General features: G+C 36.4%; 1 protein-coding gene across 2 annotated transcripts in view; it reads left to right on the top strand.

Moving 5' to 3' along the window:
* Positions 1-21,502, top strand: part of QSER1 (glutamine and serine rich 1) — an 85,441-nt gene that overhangs the window by 53,927 nt on the left and 10,012 nt on the right. For both annotated transcript variants that reach the window (XM_073347727.2, XM_073347729.2), the window contains 6 exons: positions 1,967-2,256; positions 4,095-4,211; positions 5,054-5,187; positions 8,733-8,944; positions 11,343-11,480; positions 13,371-13,468. In XM_073347727.2, coding sequence (XP_073203828.2) covers positions 1,967-2,256; positions 4,095-4,211; positions 5,054-5,187; positions 8,733-8,944; positions 11,343-11,480; positions 13,371-13,468 — 989 coding nt within the window. The remainder of the gene's footprint in view (positions 1-1,966; positions 2,257-4,094; positions 4,212-5,053; positions 5,188-8,732; positions 8,945-11,342; positions 11,481-13,370; positions 13,469-21,502) is intronic.

The raw sequence follows: 21,502 nt of genomic DNA, 5'->3' as shown, positions 1-21,502 counted from the left end.
ACTCTGACGAGGGCCAATATAAATAAGATTTGATTTTAATTCTTTCACTGTGGATAATTTCTGGATGTTTTTACTGAAATGAAATAAGTGTAAACTGATTTGCTGTAGCTAATGTGACCCAAAAGTATATTTTTAAATTAAAAAATAATAATTTGGCATAATAAGCTGATACAAAAGGATTTATTTTACAGTGTATTTAGTACAAAGGAAACAATTTTGATTGAATAACTGACATGTTTGCTTTTGTGAGTATATTTAATTAAAATGATTCGTTTATAACTTCTATTTTTGAGCAGAAGAAGGAAACGTCTTAAAATAAAGTTTCGTCCATTTCTCTCAGTGGAAAATTCTGAATTTTTAAGATATTTAAATAACTGGTATTTTTTCTGAATGTTAAAGCAGTGTGGACAGTCTCCCAGTTAATACTTCTAACCAGAGACAATGTGAACATCTTTTTAAATCAAATAATTGCATTTAAGAACTTTTTACAGAGCATATGTACAAAAGGAATTTCCCTTTTGTTGAGCATTGAGAACATTATTCTGAGAAAAGTAGGTGAACATGCTGGTCATGCAGAATCAGTACTGATTTCCTTATACATGTGCAATTATACATCTGTTTATTTTTTAGACTCAACAATATAAAATGTAAAAATATTCAAACTAATATATAGACCTTTCTACCATGGTAACACTAGGGTACCTCATACATACTTTACTGCTCTTGGGAAACTTCTAGATGTACTTGGAAAATAACTGTATACCAACTTTTATGTTAAATAAAAATGTTGCAGCTTTCACTGGACCAATGCATTTACCATACTTGCAGTCATGTGACATGAAATATTTTATTCTGCATGCACTGTAACTTCTTTTCATATACATTATTCAAATTTGGCAATAGTGATTTTTTAATGACTCTTCCTGTTTCCAGATAATGCATTTTTGTAATAGAGATGCAATAATTTAAATATCCAGTTAACTTGTTTTTGGATTATTTTATAATGATGATTTATATAGAATATTCTTTTTCCCGTATCTCATTGTTTGAAATTTATCACGTGAAATGATACTTTTATTGTTTGTGTTTTTAAAGGATATGTCCCAACCTTTGATGCTAGTTCACTAAGTGTGATATTAGCAATTAAATTGTGGCTTGCATTGTTTAGTTAGATTAGCAAGCCAGCGCTGAAGCAAGTATGTCTTGAAGGCAGATGGTAATACAATACCTAAAAGAGGTCTTCTTTGTGGATGGGGAAAGGGAATAATAATCATTTGGGGAATTGGGAATTTCCACGACTAAGTGTGGCATACAGAAGTGGAGTGCTTTTCATTTTTTCACTTTGTACCATTAATTCTCATTGCAAAGCACTACTTTGTGTTAAATTGTATTATAAAATTGTTAGGAGTGTTAAAATATAACCTGAAACCACTAGTTAATTTATTAGAAGATGCAAAATGAGAGTGCCCCAGAAGCGCCACTGAGAAAATACTTTTTCATATTTGATTTAGGTTTTGTGTTATACATGACAGCCACTTTCCTTTTTCTTTATTTGATGAAAATGATGAAGATGTAGTTTGCATATCAGCAGAGGGGAGGCCAACAAGATCCAAAATAGTAATCTGTTAGAGTCTGCCATTTGCTTTGTTCCACAGAGCAAAACAGTGTTTTCCTGTTGGTCCTCTCTGTAATAATGTGTTCTAAGGCACGTTATCACCATAATGCCTATGTGCTATAGCTATAACAAAATCAGTTTCATGCAAACATACAGACTTAATACTAATTATTTTAAGTTTTTTAGATATAGGTTTAACTTAGGGCTAGTTAATTTTGCTATTTTAATTTGTGAATGGGTGCTTTTTGTATGTATTGTCTGGGAAAGTAAATAAAATAAACTTAATTTCCTTCTTATGTTGCTGATCCTTGATGATTCATATAACTGATGCTTGCTTGTTTTTTGCTTTAGAAACTGAAAAAATGGCAGTTGCTACTACTGCCAACACCGCTGCTCTTGTAAAGCAGGAATCTCCAAACACTACTGCTCCTGTGGTAAATGTTCAGGAGAAAACAAGTTCAGCAGAACTCCTAAAGATAGCTGACCAGGATGGTCTGACTTCAGACCAGTTAGCAAAAATACAGACAGCTGTTGCAATAGAAGGATGTACTGATGAGGAGAATACGGACAGTGGAGGAGAGGGCATGTACAGAGAACGTGATGAATTTGTAGTGAAGATTGAAGATATAGATATGCTAAAGGTAATCCAAATGTTTGTTTTGAGTAATTACCAACACACACCATGAAGCAGACATCAACAGTCAAACTACCAAAGGGCAGAGGCTTAATATTCTACTGCATTGCTCAACAGATTTGTGATGCTGCCAAGATGGCATACAGTTGGTGGTTCTAGTTTTTGGGAGGGAATATGCATCACTTTAATTATGTGTCAAGCATTCATACTAGTTAAATGAAAAAGGTAAATAACTGCAGCAGATAATCTCAATTAGATCTCAACATTGTCTGTAGACATACATACAGGAGGAGTCTTCCAGATTTGGTGTATGTCTTTTAACCTTTTACAAAAGAGCTAAAGTTTTCAAGGATTCTTGACCCCACCAGAATACATCCTTATTGAAGACTTTGATTAGCTTTCAGGAGTATGGTGTTGAAGTATGTGTCTAAGGCTGTGTCTACACTACAGCCTATGTCAGCATAATTTATGTCGCTCAGGGGTGTGAATAAACCATCCCCCTGAGCGACATAAGTTACAATGGCATAAGCACTCATGTGCACAGCGCTATGTTGGTGGGAGAGCTTCTCCCACCAACATAGCTTCTGCCGCTCACAGAGGTGGTTTTATTTATGCTAACAGGAGAGCTCTCTTCCATCAGCACAGAGTGTCTTCACCAGATGTGCTGCAGCAGCGCAGCTGCACGGTACTGCTGCAGCACTGTTGGTGTAGACGTGCCCTTAGTTTTTTGTTTTCGGATTTTTGTTTTTTTTTATTTTTGTGGCGGCTTTGTTCGCTCCTCTAACAAGGAGTGGCTTCTATGTGGATCCACTACAACTCTTCATAATGTTTGCCGAGTTTAAGGAAACCTTATTTGTTTTCTCCATTTCTAATTCTTCTTCTGTTTTGTCTTCCTCATGTCCACTCCTCTGCTACTGTTCTAGCTCACAGATTTTATGATTACTTTTGCATGTCACTTTAAAAATCGTTCCTAGATATGTTTATTCTTTGCCTTCCTATGGACCCTTTTGAATTCAAATTTTAAAATAAAAGTTCTGTTAATAATTTGCTAGGTGTGTCAGGTAAGTTAAGGAATAAATAGTTTTAAAACTTTGCAATGTTGGATCCTAATCTTGTAGGGTTTTTCTCATAACCATTTGAAAATACACTTTTAAGTTTTTTCTACACTTGCCTTAAAATATGAGAATCTTTATCGATTAATATTTTAAAGAAGGATTTCTAGGGGTTGGGCGGTTAATTTTTACAGATATGTTTACAATATTTAAGACAGAAAGAAATGTTTTTAAGAGGATAATCTGTTTGAGCTAATTGTTGAACTAAAAGTTGAACTGCAAATGTAATCTTCGTCCAGTTCACTTGTTACTATTGAACTTTTTGTTTTCACGTAACTGCAAGTATCATGCCATAATGTCAGGTACTTTGGGAACTCTACAGTCACAGAGAGCTAGCACTAGGGACTATGGGGAGTCATTTTTCTGCTATTTGGTGGTTTTGTTTTTAAAAATTATTTTCATACTACCAAAGGCATGATGATAAAAGAAACTTTGAAAAAAATGACAAATTGCTGAAATGAAATTTGTCAGGTTTTTGTGGCTTGATTGCCATAGATGGAGTTGGCTGGGTCAGCTTCAAAGATCTTGAAGAAATAAATTTTGAGGTTTAGTCTATAGATGGTACTGTACTGAATATACCTCGTAGCTAATATCCTGGTGCCATCAGCACGTAATAGTGGTGTATTTGTAATCTGGAGAATTTATATCCAGTCTATCTCTAAAGAAAAAAATTAATAAATTTTGGAAGGAAAATAAGCACAATTTTTAGCTAATACATTTTTGGTTCTTATAGATGGCTTTACAAACTGGAAAAGAGCCTCCAGCAATCTGGAAAGTACAAAAGGCTTTGTTACAAAAGTTTGTTCCTGAAATTCGAGATGGACAGAGAGAGTTTGCTGCTACTAATAGTGTAAGTATGAAGATTCCTTGTAAAACTACAGTGACTTCTGGTTGAGCCCCTGCTTGCACAAAAGAAAATGTCTCACCCTGGAGCATTAAAGGAACATGACATTTCTGTTTACTTTCTGTACTAGCATTTCTGCAAAGATCTCCCTAACTCTAGGGCTAGAAATGAATAGTTAGTGGGTCCCTCTGCTACATTTAGCAGAACGACAATAAGAATTGCTGTCGTATATTCAAGGCCAGTTCTCATTTTCATTCTGGTTTCTTTGTGCCATGCAGGTCATGCAAAGGAACCAGATTCTGGTCTCAACTACCCAGTTTAGCATTCCCCCAGCGAGGAGGAGTTCTCAGCTGGGATAAAGCTGGTGGAGCTGGGTCATGTGCTCTTTTCCCATACTTGCATCCTGGCAGTGTTCATGGCACAAAGAGATAGAGAGGAGGTAGGGTGGAGTGGAGCTCCACTCTGAAGATCAGCTAGAGTATGACCCCTTATGGACCATATATTGACAGCATAAAGTAGGCTATCCCCCCAGTTGCTCTTCCATGCAAGTGTAAGCGCAGACCAGCCCACTCCCTGATGGTGCCCCTCACCCTGTGCCTTGCAGAGCTCAGATGCAAGAGAAAACCAAGCCCAGTGACTATATTGTCTTATTTATATTTTAAGGATATTTAAAGTCCAGCGGCAATTCCCTCCTAAATTACAACAGTTTTAGAGTAGATCGCTTTTGTACCCAAATAGATGGTCTTAGTATTTTCATGTGTAAATGATCAATAGAATAACTTCGCTTAGCAAAATAACTTTAATAGGAAAATCTGTGTAATTATATGTTTTTGTTTTGCTTTTCACAGTATCTTGGGTATTTTGGGGATGCAAAAATGAAATACAAGCGGGTGTATGTGAAGTTCATTGAAAATGCAAACAAAAAGGAGTATGTCAGAGTCTGTTCAAAAAAACCACGAAGTAAACCTGTACAGTCTGCAAGGTATTTATTTTCAGATCACTTTTTATTTTACTGTATTGGTTTGGCATGAGCATTAAGTGGAAACTTTGAATTACTTGCTTTGAGCAATTAGTTAAAGTTTCTACAGCAACTATGAACTCTTCCCCTTGGCTTCTATGGATTACAATAGTTTTCCATTACAGCTATGAAGGATTTGGAATGCCACATGACTCAAATGTCTATCTTGCCTTACTCAACATAAATGGAGGCCCCCAGGTGAGATAATTTCTAAACACTTAGTAATATATATGTATGATGCTGGTACACAATTACATATCTCTTCCCTTGTGGACTTTGCAAGTTAAGTCTGTGTTTCCAGGTTGCTTGGATGACAATGCTGTCTGGATGCCTGAGAAGTAGAATACTTTATTCTCAACTCTGGGAAGACAAAAGTTTTGCTCTTGGGTAATAGAGATGGTTGTCAGAAAGATGCTTTTCCTTCTATGATATCACTGCTCATAGAGGGGGCTTGTTTGGCAGCAAAAAGCAAACTAAAGAATTTTGTCAACACTTTAAATCATGTTCTTACCATGGAAAGCCATGTATCAGACTTAGTCTGAAAGTATTTCATTTGTACATTTTCACAGACTGCTCCCTTATATATCACATGCCAACATTGCAACAGCAATACATCTAATGCCAAGAAGTTCAATTATTGTATTTCTCTCTTAGCAGAGCTACACAGTGTTTTTGTTGCTCATTGGCTCATACTTGTTGTGAATATGACAATATGTTTACTTACTGATTTGAGTAATCATGGTCATATTATTCCTCCCCTTTACATTATTCTTTACAATGGCTGCCTAGTGAGTTACACATAACAAGCGACATAAAAGGAAAGAAGAGGTTCCATAAATACATTAGGAGCAAGAGAAAGATGAAGGAAGGTATAGGTCCGCTCCTTAGCAGGGAAGGAGTGCTGATAATGGATGACAACAAGAATGTTGAGTTAGTTAATGCCTGTTTTGCTTCACTATTCTCTAAAAAGTATAATTGTGGTTAGATACTTAACACACTTCATATTAACAACAAAGGGGAAGGAACACAAGCCAAAATAAGGAAAGAATAGGTTAAAGAATATTTATATAAGTTAGTTGTACTCAAGTTGGCAGGGCCTGACAAAATTCCCCTGAGGGTACCTAAGGAAACAGCAGTGGCAATCCCAGAATCATTAGTGATTATCTTCAAGAACTCAGAGAGGACAGCTGAGGTCGCGGAGGACTGGAAAAAGGCAAATGTAATGCTTTTTTAAAAAGAGGAACAAAGAAGATGTGGGGAATTGTAGACCAGTCAGCCTAACTTTGATACTTGGGAAGATACTGGAACAAATTAATAATCAGTTTGTGAGCATCTAGGGGATAATAGGGTTATAAGTAATAACCAACATGGATTTGCCAAGAACAAATCATGCCAAACCAAACCAAGTTCCTTCTTTGATAGGGTTACTAGCCACTGGATAGGGAGGAAGTGACGGACATGACATATCTTGATTTTAGTAAGGCTTTTGACATGAGTCCCACGTGACATTCTGATAAGAAAACTAGAGAAATGTGATTTAGATGAAATTACTATAAGGTGGGTGCAAAACTGGTTGAAAGACTGTACTCAAATAGTTATTGAAGGTTTGCTGTCTAACCGGGGGATTTATCTAGTGGAGTCCTACAGAAGTCTGTCCTGCGTCTGATACTATTCAATATTTTCATTAATGACTTAGATAATGGAGTGGAGTATGCTTATACAATTTATGGATGATACCAATCTTAGAGGGATTGCAAGTGCTTTGGAAGACAGAATTTGATTTCAAAGAGGCTTTGACAAATTGGAGAATTAATCTGAAATCAACAAGATGAAATTCAATAAAGACAAGTGCAAAGTACTACACTGAGGAAGGAAAAATCAAATGCACAACTATATAATGGGGAATAACTCACTCGGCGGTAGGGTGACCAGATGCCCCCATTTTATAGGGCTTTGTCTTATAGAGGCTCCAGTACTCCCCACCCCCTGTCATGGTTTTTCATACTTGCTATCTGGTCACCCTACTCAGCGGTAGTACCGCTGAAAAGGATCTGGGGGTTATAGTGGATCACAAATTGAATAGGAGTCAACAGTGCAATGCAGTTGTGAAAAAGGGAAATATCATTCTGGAATGTATTAACAGGAGTGTCATATGTAAGACACAGGAGGTAATTGTCCCTCTACTCAACACTGGTGAGGCCTCAGCTGGAACACTGTGTCCAAGTCTGCGCACCACACTTTAAAATGTGGACAAATTGGAGCGAGTCCAGAGGACAGCAACAAAAATGGTAAAAGGTTTAGAAAACCAGACCTATGAGGAAAAAATTAAACTGGGCTTGTTTAGTCTTGAGAAAAGAAGACCTGATAGCTGCCTTCAAATATATTAAGGGCTGGTACAAAGAGGAGGGTGATCAATTGTCGAGGTGCACTGAAGGTAGGAAAAGAAGTAATGGGCTTTATCTTCAGCAAGAGAAATTTAGGTTAGATATTAGGAAAACCTTTCTAACTATAAGGTTAGTTAAGCTCTGGAACAGGCTTCCAAGGGATGTTGTGGAATAATCATCACTATGGGTTTTTAAATATAGTTTGGACAGACATCGGTTGGGGATGGTCTTAGCTATACTTGGTCCTGCCTTACCACAGAGGGCTGGATTAGTTGACGTCCTGAGGTCCCTTTCATCCTTACATTTCTGTGAATCTATATCTGAGATCTCCTTCTTGAACTTCCTTCTGATGGAGTTTTTAACTGTGATTCATGTGCCCCTGAGGGATTACACTATTGCTTTTTAGGTCATCAGGTGACTGTGTCTTTGTGAAGGGTTCTAGATCTGAAACTTTCCCTCTACAACGTTGGAGTGTGATGACAATATTTATATATTTTCTTCTTTGTATTCAGTTTAATTCCTCTAATTTTTGTTATATAGTGTTTAGAAATGTGGTTTTATTTTATTTTATTTTTTATATTTAAATAGTTTTAAATATTGCAATGTGGTGTTCTACAGAGCCACTGGGGTAGCGATGATAGGATAAAAAATAAAATGCTCATTCATTACATTAAATCCCACACAGTATTTATGCAGAAATATAAAATGTCACACATTCATATATGGTTGTGAAAATTAAAGTACAGTTCATCTGTATTATATTTCAACCACAAAATCTTGATTCGTAGCCCACCAAAAGGGGTTACAAAATTTCCATCAGATATTCAAGGTTCGTAAGGCCACCAATACCTTAGTAAAATAGTGATTGGAATACACCTGTAGTTCCCAAATACTTCCATGACTCACCGTAGCCATGACTCGCCAGCTGTTGAGGATTAATTAATATGTAACAGCACTTCAAAAATGTAAAACTAAGTGCTAAGTATTAATGAAAATGATCATACTAGAGTGCAATGGAATAAACTTACATGACTCACAAAAAGTACCATGATTCTTTTTATTAAAATTAGATCTTGTGTGAATTTATGTAGATGACTTATAAAACTGTTCATTATAATATTGCAGGCCCATTCATTGCAAACCAAGTAATAGCACCAGCAAAGCTCCTGATCCTCCAACACCAAAAACTACAACAACAAAAGTCTCTTCTGTGAAACCCAAAGCTAAACAGCCAAAGATAAAGGCTGAACCACCACCAAAGAAACGGAAAAAATGGAAAGAAGAGTTTTCATCTTCCCAGTCTGATTCTTCTCCTGAAGCCCAGAGTGATGAGGATGGTGAGTGATTTTCTGTTGTCAGTCTTTTATATTTGTTTTTAACTGAATTTAAACTGAAATCATACGTATATTATAACATGTAGTCTATAAATGTTGTGTGATCTGCAAAATTCCCATGAAAATTTAACACCCTCCACATAAAGTTTATTCTTCCAGCCCTTTACCAGGTCGATTAACATTATTAAAAATCTAATATTTTACACTCCCTTTGGGAGTGAGCAGATTTTGCAAGGTTGCTTCAGAATGCAGTTCTGCTTTAAAGAGTGGTAATGTAAGAATGACGCACCTTAATCCTACCAGATCTATTCTTTGTGTGTATTCAGAGTCATATTTGCTTAGTTGAGTGAGAGAAATACATTTTTAATACTTAGCTCCTTTTAGTCCCACAGAGCCAGGACATCTGTTTCAGAAGAAGTTGATTCTATTCTGGATCATGCCTCCTTAACAGAATTGATTACCATTTCCAATTAGGGTGCCTTAACCACATCTGTGACACCCACTGTCTGCACTGATGTTGCATGGATGTAAAAGTGGGCAGAATTTGGATGCACAGAATCTGTATTACTGGTGGTGAATCATAAGCCAGAACAAAAATGAGCTTGATTTTCAGGTGCATGTTAAGTTTGAACAACTGGCAGTTAGAAAAAAAATCTTTCGATAGAAAAATCAACTAGATTTGATCTGGAGTCATTTACACAATAATCATAGAACCTTCAGATTCCATTTTTGCAGCCATTTTTCTGGGTAGAACAACCCTTTCAGAGGTTCTTTTTACCATATTTAGATTACTTTGAGAGAGTTTCCATAGCTTTGTTTTTCTCAGTTTGTTGTTTAAACTTCACATGCATTTGAAGATAAACTTGGCAGCACCCTGACCTCTTCACTATTGGATTTTCAAGGCACATTGGCCACTGGAATTTAGACCAGTGGCTCTCAACCTTTCCAGACTACTGTACCTCTTTCAGCAGTCTGATTTGTCTTGCATACCCCCAAGTTACTTAAACGTAAACTCACTTAAACACTACTTGCTTACAAAATCAGACATAAAAATATAAAAGTTTCACAGCATGCTATTATTGAAAAACTGCTTATGTTCTCATTTTTACCATATAGTTATAAAATAAATCAATTGGAATATAAATATTGTACTAACATGTCAGTGTATAGTATACAGAGCAGTATAAACAACTCATTGTATGAAATTCTAGCTTGTACTGACTTTGCTAGTGCTTTTTATGTAGCCTGTTGTAAAACTAGGCAAATATCTAGATGAGTTGATGTACCTCATGGAAGACCTCTGCATACCCCAGGAGTATGCGTACCCCTGCTTGAGAACCACTTAGACTACAGATGAGTTACTGCAGATAGTCTTGAGCCCCTCTGCTGGTCGCAACTAAAAATAATTTTAATTTTTGATCTAACTTATCATGATACAGATATAGGTGTGAGGTTTTTTTTGTAGGAGAGGTGGGTGAAATTCTGTGGCCTGCGTTGTGCAGGAGGTCAGACTAGATGATCATAATGGTCCCTTCTGACCTAAATATCTATGAATCTATGATACCAATCTCTCTAACACATACATACCACTGTCAGCTTATTAGAGTAAGGACTACTCTGGTGGTGACAGTCACCCATGGCAACTTGGAAACTTGACAGAATGGAGCAGTCTCACTACCTAGTTGGTTGCAAATTCTAACATTTCGCGCTGGAATCAGTAAAGTGCCTCAAGAAGCTGAGCAAACACTAAGTTTAGAAGTGTTTAATGACTTCTGTATAACACATGTGTGATTGAAATGGCTGACTACAAAACTTTTGAAACATCTTGGAAAGTGACAGTAGCTATACATATATCTGTTTGCTAATGTAAGTGGTTGTATGTATTTTGATGAGCTCATGAAATCATGACATTGACTTTTAGTGGTACTTATGATGCTGAGTGACTTCAATGTTTTTGAACATTTTACCCCTTGACTCAGCTGAATCAGTTGGTCTCAGAGAATGTCTAAGTTGCCACTGGAAATTGGTGTTTAGTCTAGTTTGCTTGATGGGAGTATTTCATCCTCCCTTTTCTCCAGATATTTGTCTGCCTCAGAGTCTTAGAAGGCTCCTATAACCAGAGTATCTAAATGCTGATAATGCAGATAATTCTGCATCTTTCTGAGAAATATTGCCCTGCTTCTCTGATACACTATAAACCTCCCTTGTTTTAATAAATGCAAAGTTGACATTATTTCTGTTGAGAAATAACATGTGTTGTAGTCTCTTGGGATACCACTAGAGGTTGCTTGTGTTTAACAATGAAAGCCTTTCATTTCAAAATAGGAACGTATGCTAATATACAAATATTTTCAGAATATCAGAGGAAGAAAACATTAATTGTATTCCAATTACTTTTCAGAACTTGTACCTCCATCTCCCTTTTTCACCCGCTTTTTGAACACAAGAGCTATGAAGGAGACCTTTAAGAGTTATATGGAGCTGCTTGTTAGCATTGCCTTAGATCCAGATACAATGCAAGCCTTGGAGAAGAGCAATGGTACAGTGTGTTTTACATGAATTTCTTTGTGCTTGGCTTTGTTTTGTCCCATGTTTTTTTTATTTTAAGGTGTACTACGTACATTTTTTTAATTAATCAAGCAAATGTGAAAAATCTTCTTGTTTCACAGCAGTACTTCAACCTACACTTTTTGATGAAAGTAATGTAGTATGTGTAATTTGTATTGGTTTCGGGTTGCCCCAAATTCCTGTTTTCCAAGATTCAGCATACTTTGGTACCACATCAGGCAGCGTTTTGAGTTTGTACTTGCTCTGTATCTAAAAGTTCTAAACAGGAAGATGTTCAGAGCAAATAGTATTTTTTCCACAGTAGAGTGGCCAGAGTAGTAGTTTTGCTGCGATAGTGTCTTTGACCACTTTGCTCCAAATTCCAGTTTCATCACATCATGACTTTCATGAGAAGTGAACACCAATATAAATGACTGAGTGAAATACTAATGTATCTGAATGAGTTTACCATACTGCCCTAATATGGCTGTGTTGTTAAAATCTAATGGAGACATTTTTTAACTTTACATTTTGTTTAAAATATTACTGTATTACTTGAATTGCTTTAAACTACTCCAGAGGGACTTGTCATCTGGTTATATTGGGCCCCTCTCCTGTTAGCATCACTAATGAACCTAACTTTTTTTTTAATTAAGATCACCATCACCAATAATAGACTTACAAATGCTAATTTTATTTAAAAACCATTTCAAATGTGTGCCTAGTTTTTCATGCAGAGACATACTCATTACTTTATGAAGTTCTGATTTCTGAGCTGTGCAGTAATTGGAATTTGGGTTTAAGATTAGTGTTTGAACACACATATGTCCAGGTTGTCTTCAAGAGAACTGCTGTTTGATGGGCATGTCATTTGAATTTCAACATGTTAGAACTATGCACTATAGTGGACTGTAGCATACAAACGTCAGGTCAGTTCTGTCTCTTGGAAATTTAACACAGAAAGCATTCGACTTGAGACACTGATATAAAGCATGGGTTTCACATAGTATACAGCTGCTGCGACATGGGGCTCTGTGCTGCTAATTTCAGTTTATCCATGTTTCAAAAGCTATTTCCTGTTTGAGACTCTACCCTCTCTCTGTACGCCAAGGGCGCAGTCCTGCAGCTATTCTGTCAGTAGTCCCAATGAAGGCAATAGGACTGCTGATGCAGTAAAAACTGCAGGATTGAGCCACAAATTCATAGCTAATAAACAATCTTCTCAAGCACCAGTGACCACCTATCTTGCTACCTAGGTTCTAACATCTCTTGTGCAATTTTATAACTATATATAATGGTAAGTGTCGGGAAATCTTACTAGTAGGCAGTGCAACTACCCCTACCTAAAATAAATCCAAGCTAAGCTGTGTGTGTGTGTATATATATATATGTATATATAATGTATGACAGCCAGTTTGAAACACGCACACACTCTTCAGCTGAGAAGAACCTGTCTCTGAACTGAAAATTGTATTGCATGACAGGGAGAGATTTAGAGAACAATTTAAAGTTGTCTGTAAGGTTCATTCTCTGCACTGCCCGGTCTGTCTCCTTTCTGAACTTTCAATCACAAATGAAAGAACAGAATAACAGTTAGATTTACATTTAGCTGTTGGCCTGGATATTATAATGTATGTGGCCTTTGCATATTTGTCAAGTTTTAGAGTCAAGTATTGAGTTCTGTATCTTAGCATGTAGATCTTAATAAGTAATTTTCCTTTCCTATTTAAAGCTAGGGTATATGAGCAAAATGTATTATTTTGGACTTTGATTGTTTTATGCTAATAAATAGGGTAAAGTGGCCCATCTGGCATAAAGGTTTTATGTAAATAATTGTCTTACATCTGTACTTAACTATTATGTATTTTTTCATGTCTTTCAGATGAGCTACTTTTGCCTCATATGAGAAAAATTGATGGCATGCTGAATGACAACAGAAAAAGACTGCTTTCCAAATTACATTTGGAGCATACGTTCAAGGTATTTCCTTTTAAAATTTCAGATTATTTAAAACAAAGTCCTAAGCAAGTCACTAATTACATACAAGTGTACAGTGAGATGGCAAAATTTGCACCGGGAATGGAATATGAGGTTTGAGAGATACTTTGAATTAAGTGTTAATATATTCCACTTAGCAAACATTTTGTGGTAGAGATGTTTCTACTGTAGATCTTAAAAGTTCAGTTTTACTTCCCAAGCTTTAATATTCATTTTAAAGCATTTTCTCTTCTAAGCTTCTCAAGTTCCTCATCAGAAAATCAAACTACTGTCCCTGTGGAGCATTTTTTTTTTTTAAGGATACCTGTATTTCTGCCCCATGATGCTGTCCCATGGTGCATTCCAGCTCTTCAGCTGTGGTGAGGTGCAGAGAGCAGCGCCAGGGCTCCCTAGAGCCAAAGGTGAGGGATCAGGGAAGATGAAACAGACAAGCATCCTTTCTTACCCACAGTCCCAAGTTAAGCATGGGTCAGACAATCGCAGTGTGTCTCACCCTTTGAAACTGTGGACAGTAAATTGTTGTGGGCTGGTCAGGGACAAGAAACACCAGTAGTACCACCCCACAACTTCTGTCTCAATGGGCAAGACAGGCTATAGTGCCACCTACTCTTCTCCCTGCCCCAAACAGCTAGGCATAACCCATCCAAAATAGGCAGGAGGGATGGGGTAAGTGTTAAAGGAGTGGCAAAGAGAAAAGAGGCTAATTTTACTGCTGCTGGAAACGGGCTACCCAGGATCTGACCTCTTTGCTATTTATAAGCAGGACTGTCCCAATGCTGCTTCTCTTTTCTGCTAAAAGAGCTCCTTGAAACACTGTGGGTAAAGCATAGGAAGTAGGTTTGTCTCTTCCCCTGTCTCTCTCCCTTCCCAACCCAATCACAACAGGTGTTTAAGATGGAACTGGTAAGACAGAGTCCCACTTCCTGTCTTACACTTGGTGCTTCAGCAGAACAGATGAAATCCAGTGACCTGCGTTATGGATGGGCTAAGACTAGATGAAGCATATTTTTGGCCTCAAAATCTATGAAGAAAGAAGCACTGTAGCAGCCCTCTCAGTAGACAGCAGAGAAAGTCAAGGAGATAAAATCCTGAGCAGACAGTTTCCAGCATCAGTGAAACAGTGGCTGTCCTGCCGTACCTTCTTGAATCTGCTCCTGCCCACAGGACTGGAGCACTTTTTTCGAGATTATTTATTCCATCCCTACAACCTGCCTGTCTTTGGGGATGAGTGCATACATGTCTGTCTGAAGAGAGCAAGGGTAAACATGAGTGTCATGTCTGTCCCCTTATGCTAATAAGGGGTAGAGCTTTTGATTAATCTCAGTTTTAATCACACTGTTAAACAGTAGAATACCAATTGAAATTTACGAAATATTTTTGGATGTTTTTCTACATTTTCAAATATATTGATTTCAGTTACAACACAGACTACAAAGTGTACAGTGCTCACTGTATATTATTTTTATTACAAATATTTCCACTGTAATAATGATAAACAAAAGAAATAGTATTTTTCAATTCACCTCATACAAGTACCATAATGCAATCTCTTTATCCTGAAAGCGCAACTTACAAATGTAAATGTTTGTTGTTGTTACATAACTGCACTCAAAAATAAAACAATGTAAAACTTCAGAGCCTGTAAGTCCACTCAGTACTAATTCTTGTTCAGCCAGTTACTAAGACAAACAAATACATTTACAAGAGATAATGCTGCCCGCTTTTTATTTACAATGTCACCAGAAAGTGAGAACAGATATTCACATGGCACTTTTGTAGCCTGCATTGCAAGGTATTTACGTGCCAGATATGATAAACATTTGTATGTCCCTCCATGCTTTGGCCACCATTCCAGAGGACATGCTTCCATGCTGATGACGCTCATTAAAAAAAATAATGCGTTAATTAAACTTGTTACAGTTCTCCCTCAAGGAGTTCAGTATGTCTCCTGCTCTCTGTTTTATCTGCATTCTGCCATATATTTCATGTTATAGCAGTCTCGGATGATGACCCAGCACATGTTAGTTTTAAGAACACTTTCACAGCAGATTTGACAAAACACAAAGAAGGTACCAGTGTGAGATTTCTAAGGATAGCTATAGCTCTAGACCCAAGATTTTAAATATCTGAAGTGCCTTCCAAAATCTGATCGGGACGGTGTGGAGCTTACTTTCAGAAGTGTTAAAAGAGCAACAGTCCCATGCGGAAACTACAGAACCTGAACCACCAAAAAAGAAAATCAGCGTTCTGCTGGTGGCATCTGACTCAGATGATGAAAATGAACATGTGTTGGTCTGTACTGCTTTGGATCGTTATCGAGCAGAACCCACACCAGCATGGATGCATGTCCTCTGGAATGGTGGTTGAAGCATGAAGGGACATATGAATCTTTAGCACATCTGGCATGTAAATATCTTGCAATGCCAGCTACAAGAGTGCCATGCGAATGCCTGTTCTCATTTTCAGGTGACGTAAACAAGAAGCAGGCAGCATTATCTCCTGCAAATGTAAACAAACTTGTTTGTCTGAGCGATTGTACAAGAAGTAGGACTGAGCGGACTTGTAGACTCTAAACTTTTACATTGTTTTATTTTTGAATGCAGTTATTTTTTGTACATAATTCTACATTTGTAAGATCAACTTTCATGATAAAGAGATTGCACTACAGTACTTGTATTAAGTAAATTGAAAAATATTATTTATTTTATTTTTACAGTGCAAATATTTCTAATAAAAATAAATATAAAGTGATCACTGTACACTTTGTATTCTGTGTTGTAATTGAAATCAATATATTTGAAAATGTGGAAAACATCCAAAAATATTTATAAAAATAGTATTCTATTATTGTTTAACAGCATGATTAATTGAGATTAATTTTTTATTCGCTTGATAGCCATAATAAGGGATGTTTATTTCCTAACTGATTTTGTGGGTGTCATCATGGCTTTCTGTTCTAGGGATGAAGGCATTATTGACGAGGGTGGATTGATTTAAATAATCACTTTTAATCTTGTTTTGAATCAGTCCATTTCCTAAAGAAAGGTTGATTTGCATTGGTAGGAAACCATTAAAATATGTTGATATCTTTTGATAATTCTTTTTTGCTAACCAAGAGGATCCGCTATATCTATACATCTTTATTTAAGCTGTTATATAGATAGTTTTAGTTTTCACTTTTTTATTATGTTAGAATGGTGCATGTCTTATTTACTAGATGATTGGGTTTTGGGGTTTTTTTTTTTTTTTTTACTCTTGATTTTGTCAAGGTTTATTTGGAGAAATTGGAATTTTTACAAATGCACAAACAACATTTAAAATTTGTTTTTTATTAGTTAAATAAAATACTTTAACATAAAAGTGCTGGCTGCATAAGGAAAAATGGTTTTGTCAAACTATCCCTACAACAATTAGAAAATTAAAATGGATTTATCAAAAATAAAATACTAATCTGTAATTAGTGAATTGAACTAATTGTTTCTGGTCACCATGTCCGTCAAGACTTTAGAACTAAGATATCTCATTCTCCCGTACCCAGTCTTATTCATCAATTGGAAGAGGAAAACAAGCTTTTCAACCTTTTCATCTCCCAATCTATTTCTTAACCTTGAAATAACAATCACTGAACTGAACTAGTTAAATAAACTGAAAATAAGTAAATATACACTCTGCATGTGCAGAAGAGGCTATTGCTGACAAACATCGATTTATCACTTCATCAAACTCTGGTTCCAGGTACTTTTGCGGTGACTTGCACCTGTTCAGTGGTTTGACTTTCTTTAAAACTTTCGCATCAAACATATGCTGCTTAATACAGTTTTTAGTTTAATTTAAATTATTTTAATAGAGTCTACTAAGTTTAAACCTTAATATGGGCTATCATAATTTCAGATTTAATTTAAATAGGTTTATATTTAAAAAGAGAAATGTATTTAATTTACATTTTTTTTAAAAACAGATATTTTTAATTGATTTTTATCCGCCTTGTTGTAGGTACCAGTCCTGTTTTCCTCTCTTTAATCTAGGACTTTGGGGCAGGAGAGTTAATTACTCCCCCTGTCTCATCACTGCTGAAAAGCTGTTCCCTGTAGAAGTGGTAGTACCTGCTCCTATCTTCCCAGTATCCCTTTGTGGCTCCCTTATAGCAACAGCAAAGCTCCTGGAGGGTGTCTAAATCTCTCTGATACTTTTCATAATAGATACAAACGGTCTGTTTAACTGACCCTGAGCCACCATTTTTATTGTTGTTGTTTTTACAGTCAGAGTTAGGGACATAATGACAATTTGATTCCCACTGTGCTCATACTTCTGTAGCTGATCATTACACCCAATTAGAAGAAAAGCATCTTTAGCATACAGAAGATTGTCACAGTTATATATAATTATATCCACTTACTCACTATACCATGTTACAAATTCCAACTGTATAAAGAAGCGTTTGCTTGCTTCTCACACAATAAAAGAAAATAAATTATGTCTCTTAAATCAGATAATGTAGGCCTAATCCTACAGTCTGATCTGTATGGAAGTAAATGGAGCTCCAGGCAAGCCCAGGGATCTGCCCACGTGGATCTGATTGCAGGATCAGGGCATATGTTTGTAAAATGGCTGGTTATGTTAGTATGTCTATATTTCTAGTGCAGAAGCACAAACCCATATCATGTTTGTGTTAGCAATTTTGTAGTAATGACAGGCTAATTTCCTACCATGAACATCTCTACTGGTTTGATACCAAATAGGTTACATACTTTTAAAATCCAGTTTAATCCATTATTTAGAACAAGAAAGCCTGTTTCTATAATAATGTTGATAAAAATAAGGAGTTCAGATGTAAGAGATTCAGACTAGGCAACCAACAAGAAAAAGATGGTAAAGTTGGTTACTCATGAGCACCATTCATTTCTGCATACTTTTTAATACTCTGTACTGGTAACTGTGTATAGTAATTATATATTCTATTAATTAAAACTGAAAGGGATAGTATGGGATATTTCAGTGTAGAATTGCAAACAAATCATCCAGTAAAATCACCAATCAATGGTCAAATCAGCAGCTTTGTCTATACACTTTTCTGCACAGTTCTAACAGCTATAAAATCCCACACTATCTGGTTATAATCTTATTTCTGTAAACAAAATTAAACTATTGTTTCTATGTTAGTTTCATATCTGTAAATTAACTCTCAATCTTTTAGATGCAACTCACTAGTGTACATATTTGGAAATAGATTAGACTTATTACAAATGTTGTTCAGAATAGCATTGTTAGTTAACATCAGTTGTGCTTCATTTCTTGGAAGTTTCATTTTCTGTAAAGTACTCACTATTCAGAGTCGTCTGGCTCTCTCCACTGAGCAAGTCTGATTTATAGCTTGTCCCCTTGACCCATCAGAACATGGAAATGACTAGTATTTTCCTCCTCCTCCTTCCAATTCAAAACTAGTCCTGTTTTGGGTCAGTGTTCCTGTTTGAAGTCTGTTCTACTCCATAGGAATAGACAATAACATTGAGCCAGTAACGGATGAGGCAGGACTTCCTGGCATAAGACAGAAATTCTCAGAATGCACTGAAACTCTACAGAGAATTCTATAACAGGTAGAAAATTAAACTCACGGAGGAAAAAACAATCAGCTGGGGTCATTTTTCTTAACTTGAAGGCTGCTGCTATGACTAGTCTACATTTTGTTCCCTTGAGCTGACTAGTACCAAAATGCAACTGTCTCTTTTGCACATGGATTTTTAGTTTCCTCCTGAGATTGTTACTAAGGGAAAAGTAACTGATCTGTGTAAAACACTAATTAAGCACATTTTGTTTTCAGGGATACAGAACCAGGTGCCTGGAAACTGTAGGAGTCTGGATAGGAGAGTCCTTAAATTCTGTAACTGTTTATTAAATAGTTCATCTTATCATCTGTAGACTATATAAGGCACCATTAGTTTTAATTTGAACATTTTAACCCCTTAATTTCTTGCAGCAGTAAGTCCAACGGTATGCTGAATTCTTCCCTGTAATTTGTTATAGTCACATTTCCCTGAACAATGTAGTAATTTATGCCAGTAAAGAAATATAATCAATTAAAAGAATATATTCTCTCTGGATGACAGTAAGATATTACATAATACAATGGAACTTTTAAAAATGATTTGTTAAAATAATTCTACATTTTTGCAACAAGGTGTTATTCATTTAACACATAATGCAAAACTGAAGTTAAATAAAAATAAAATACACCACCATTTAGTTAGTGTGTGTCTCAGATAAGATCTCATGCTTTGCTGGAGATCTATAGCTGTATCTGTAGCAGAATGATGACATCCAGTGCCATTTGTTGCAAATATATTGACATCACATCTTTCATGTGAAATTCTATACATCCAAACACTTCTCTGAAGATGAACTGTAGGTATTTTTTCCCCATGAAATTAACTAAGGCTCAGCCTACTCTACAAAGCTTTGCCAGCATAGCTATGTCAGCTAAGGGTGTGAAAAAATCACATACCCTTGCTGACAAAGGTATACTGACAAAACTCCTGGTGTAGATGTGCCAGCAGAAAAGTGCTTCTTTTGGCATAGCAGTGTCATTCGGGGAGGTAATGTAGCTGTACGCCAGCTGAATTCCTTTTGTTGGTTTATGCTGTGTCCCCACTAAGGGGGTCTGCCAGCATATAGCTATACCAGCAAGTGATCTAGAGGAACGAGTACTGGGCTGGGAGCCGGGACCTCTAAATTCTAATCCTGGCTCTTCACTTACTGCATGTCCTTGGTCAAGTTACTTAACCTCTTTTAACTTAGTTTCTCTAATCCCCTCTCCTTATTGGCCTTAAGGCTCTCTTAAACCAAAATAAGAGTGTTTGCACTAGGGGTTGCACCAATTTAATTATAAGCCAGTTTACTATTAAAATCAGTATAATTTTCTGGTATAGATAAGGCTTAAATGTTAATTTTAACACTGCAGTGATTCCAACTTCTAGATGAAGATTCCGTGTTAAGGTAGATGTTTCAGGAATCCAAAGCATGCTGTACTCCTTCCTGTCACATGCTCCCACTGAAGCAGCAGCAACATTTCGGGGAGGGAGCTTGCATTTTTTGGAGCCAGCTGCAGTGTTGCCAGCTGTCATGATTTCATCGCAAGTCTTGCAATATTTGATACTTTTCATAAAACTCCAGCTCCTGGATTCATGTGATTGCATGAGACCGTTTCTAGTCCTTGTGTTTCTAGAGAAAAGTTTGAAAACATGAATCCTAAAATACATCAGAAGGCAACTAAAAATAAATTAAAAAGATATTATTTTTAAAAATTGTGTGGAATTTTATGCCAATTGCATGTATTTTTTTGGGCCTCACTCATGGTTTTTGAACATGTGGTATTGGCAATACTACAACAACAGGGGCCTGAGGGATACTTTCAAAAACATTCTTAATTAACGAGAACACATGCAGCTAAGGAGAGTTACTATGAGGTTTTGTTCTAGAGCTACCACTGTCTGAACTTAAAGGACAGTTGAGTATCTCTATTCATGCAATCCTTTGCATTCCGCTATCAAGGGAATTAATTAATTGTAGGAGTTTTGTTCTGTTTGTTCTGGGAATTGGATGACAGAGACCTTCTAAAGCATGTTATAAAAAGGGGAACTGAAAGGCCGATGAGAAAACTGCTACATATAATTGCCATTCACCTCTGAGTCAGTAGTTTAACTAACTCCGATTAAGAGTGCCCAAAAGTCACTACTGTTCTACAGCTTTTTGGTGCCCCTGTATAAAATGGAATGGACAGATCCTCATTTAAAAAAAGAAATCAAAACAAAACAGTATGCCACAGCAATACATTATTTCTATACCTTGAAGAGAGTTCAGGGTTTTTTTATGGTGGATGTAGCTCACTACTTCACCTGGAAATCAAATTTTATGATTAATAAAATCTGTCTGAAGAAAATATGGGAACATACGAATTTAGTTGGGTGTCAGCAATTAGGGCTGCTTCAGATGCTCCTTTGGGAAGGAGGGGAAAGAAGAAGG

This window comes from Lepidochelys kempii, chromosome 6 (genome assembly GCF_965140285.1).
Source record: "Lepidochelys kempii isolate rLepKem1 chromosome 6, rLepKem1.hap1, whole genome shotgun sequence".
Lineage (NCBI taxonomy): Eukaryota > Metazoa > Chordata > Testudines > Cheloniidae > Lepidochelys > Lepidochelys kempii.
This window is presented reverse-complemented; position numbering and strand designations above follow the sequence as displayed.